Source organism: Phalaenopsis equestris, unplaced genomic scaffold (genome assembly GCF_001263595.1).
Source record: "Phalaenopsis equestris unplaced genomic scaffold, ASM126359v1 Scaffold000024, whole genome shotgun sequence".
NCBI classification, from domain to species: Eukaryota; Viridiplantae; Streptophyta; class Magnoliopsida; order Asparagales; family Orchidaceae; genus Phalaenopsis; species Phalaenopsis equestris.
This window is the reverse complement of record NW_018164466.1, coordinates 1,005,713-1,008,467: the sequence shown is the minus strand read 5'-3', so window position 1 is coordinate 1,008,467 and position 2,755 is coordinate 1,005,713. Positions and strand designations below refer to the sequence as shown.

The 2,755-nt window shown below is 30.6% G+C and overlaps 1 protein-coding gene across 1 annotated transcript in view; it reads left to right on the top strand.

Annotated features, from left to right (window-relative positions):
* The window catches only part of LOC110018555 (transcription factor HY5-like), a gene marked incomplete at its 5' end in the record, with an annotated part of 1,909 nt that extends 587 nt beyond the window's left edge, over positions 1–1,322 (top strand). Inside the window, 2 exon segments of the mRNA XM_020715903.1 lie at positions 486–571; positions 1,016–1,322. Of these exon segments, the coding sequence (XP_020571562.1) occupies positions 486–554 (69 nt within the window).
* Between the last annotated feature and the right edge of the window lie 1,433 nt (positions 1,323–2,755).

Genomic DNA, 2,755 nt, shown 5'->3' with positions numbered 1-2,755 from the left:
CTTAAAATATATTAAATTTGAAAATTTTATCTTTAAAAATATAAAAATATTTTAAAAAATAATATTTTTTATATATATTAAGCAATTTCTTATCATTTTATTATAACACTAGCTTAAATTAACATTATTCTCTCTCTATTATAATAAACAAGCCGGCACATGCGCCAGCTCTAACTTGTAAACTTAAGCTTGAGCTTGAGCTCGAACTCAATAACATCAATCAAGCTCAAACTCAAGCAGAGGGTGGCTCGAGCTCAGCTTGACTTTTATACATCTATTTCAATCTCTTATGCAAAGGTTGTCCGACTATTTAATTGTTTGTAAAAAATAAGTCTCCTCTACAATATAATTGTATTATTTCATTTGTTCAATTGCATAGAAAACTATATTGTAGCTGGATTCAGTTTGGGTAATGAATCTGTACTTATTTATTTGCTTGGAAAAAGACTTCCCTGAAACTAAATCTTGTTTTTGCTGCTTTTTAGATACTGAAGAATACAACAGTGGGTCGGAGAGGATCGACTGGTAGTACAAAGGGAGAAGGCTTGTTGTAGTAGGGGAAAAAAATTCGGTAAGTGTTCCACTAATTTATTTTTGTGCAAAGATAAAAAGAGAAACAAAGGATAAGAAATGGCAGAGGCAGATGTCCACAAATGTTCTCTCTCTCTCTCTCTCACACACACACACTCACGCCCGCGCGCACACATGTAGGCAATTACATACAGATTACCTGAAACTTGCTATTTACAAATCAACCACATTCTTTAACTCATTTTTCCAATTCTCACTCATATATCATAATTCATTGTAAAGATCCAGCCCATATTTTTCATTTTTATCAAATTCACCATAGTTTGATTGTGGCACGCGTAAAAAAATCACATGGCTAGTTACTTTGTAAATAAATGTTTCGGGTATGTAATTATCCCATTTATCTTTTCATCTTTTTCTTCACAAAGCAATGATTTTAAACTTTTTAGCATAACATCAGCTAAACATTACACTGATGGTGCAGAAATCAAGAACATTGAATTGAAGGAATCAAAATGTTGGGTTGGTGTCATTTTCATTGGATCAATGAGGTAATATTGATTATAATCTGTATATGTGGGGCAAGCTGTTCCTCTCTGTATTGAATGCTTAATTGAATTTGTTTCATTGGATCCATAGAGGTCATAATGATTGTAATAACTATATATGGGGCTGCACTGAAAGGCGAGTATGTGGTTCCCCACATGGCCATGTATTGAATGTGCCCCTGTAATATTCATACATGTATAACTCAATTTTCTATTACAGATTACAAGTACATATCCAAAGTTAACATTTCATTGTTTTTTTTAGCTATTTATCGCACTTAAAATACATTCCTTAGTGATTTTTTTTAACTTAGTCATAACAGTCATTTTTAGCTATTTATCGCACTTAAAATACATTCCTTGGTGGATTTTTTAACTCAGCCTTAACAGTAATTTGGACTGTTTGAACCTCTACAATCCTGCAACTCTCTATATATCTCCATAAACTCCACAACACACTTAAATTCATAACTTTAATCATACCATATTTGATATTAGAATAAATCAGTGAAGGAAAAGATTTGGTTAGAACATTTGGACAACCCTTGAAATTTTTTTATACCTTCAAAAGCTTGGGTTATTCAATAGCTTTTATAATAGATTTGTGTTACATCAATAGTTTGGAGATCCAATAAAATTATAATACACATTTAGAAGATGATGAATCTTATTTAGACTTAAGCAAAAAACCAACCTTATAGAAGATAAATCAAACTCGAGGAATCAAGATGGTTGAGACTTTTATTATAGGAATATTGATGACTTAAATAACCCTTTAATGAGAGTTAAAGTTGAGCTCCTACAGATAAAGGCACTCATGACCCCTAACATATTATCAGATGAGCTTTTTGATTGAATGATTATGAGAGATAACCCTTTAATGAGAGTTAAAGTTGAGCTCCTACTTATAAAGGCACTCATGCCCCCTAACATATTATCAGATGAACTTTTTGATTGAATGATTATGAGAAAGTTGCCTTTGTCAAAATCAAATTGAATCTACTTGCCAACATTTGTTGGAGCAATAACTTAATGAATGAAGGTTAAGAGGGACTACTTTTATCTCATTTGAGATGAAAGAGATGTCAAAATCAAATACTTAGGGACCATGATTAAAGCAATATATTGCCCATTTAGTTGAATATTTGAACATTTTTAATGGCTTGATTGTCAAGATTGATTGTACTGACAATAATTGCCAATTCGTCAATAAATTTAAAAAAAAAATGATATTAAGTTAGTAAATCCTTAAATAAAAAGTTTCCTTTATTACTCTTTATCAACAGAAAAAATTGCTCCTGTTTAAAGATGAAAAGCATTAAAATCTTCCGGTTCTTCTCACAGGATAAAATTGTTAGATCCGGTTCATCTACTGGCTCAACCTATTTGATCAACTCATTTCTTCTCACATGAATCTTAGTCCTTTTATAATTTCAACATTATCAACCCTTTAAAACAGATAGATCATAGATGATGTATGTTGATTATCAAGTAATTAATAAAGTAGCCGTTAATTATGAATTTTTCATTTTGGAGTAATTGTAACAACTGCTCTTACAATATATGGGTGAATTTGTAATGACTTGGTTTCTGGGATTGATAATTATTCATAACTTTCTAGAATTAATTTTGTCTAGTTTATTTGTGATTTTTTTTTATAATTTTGATTTGGATAA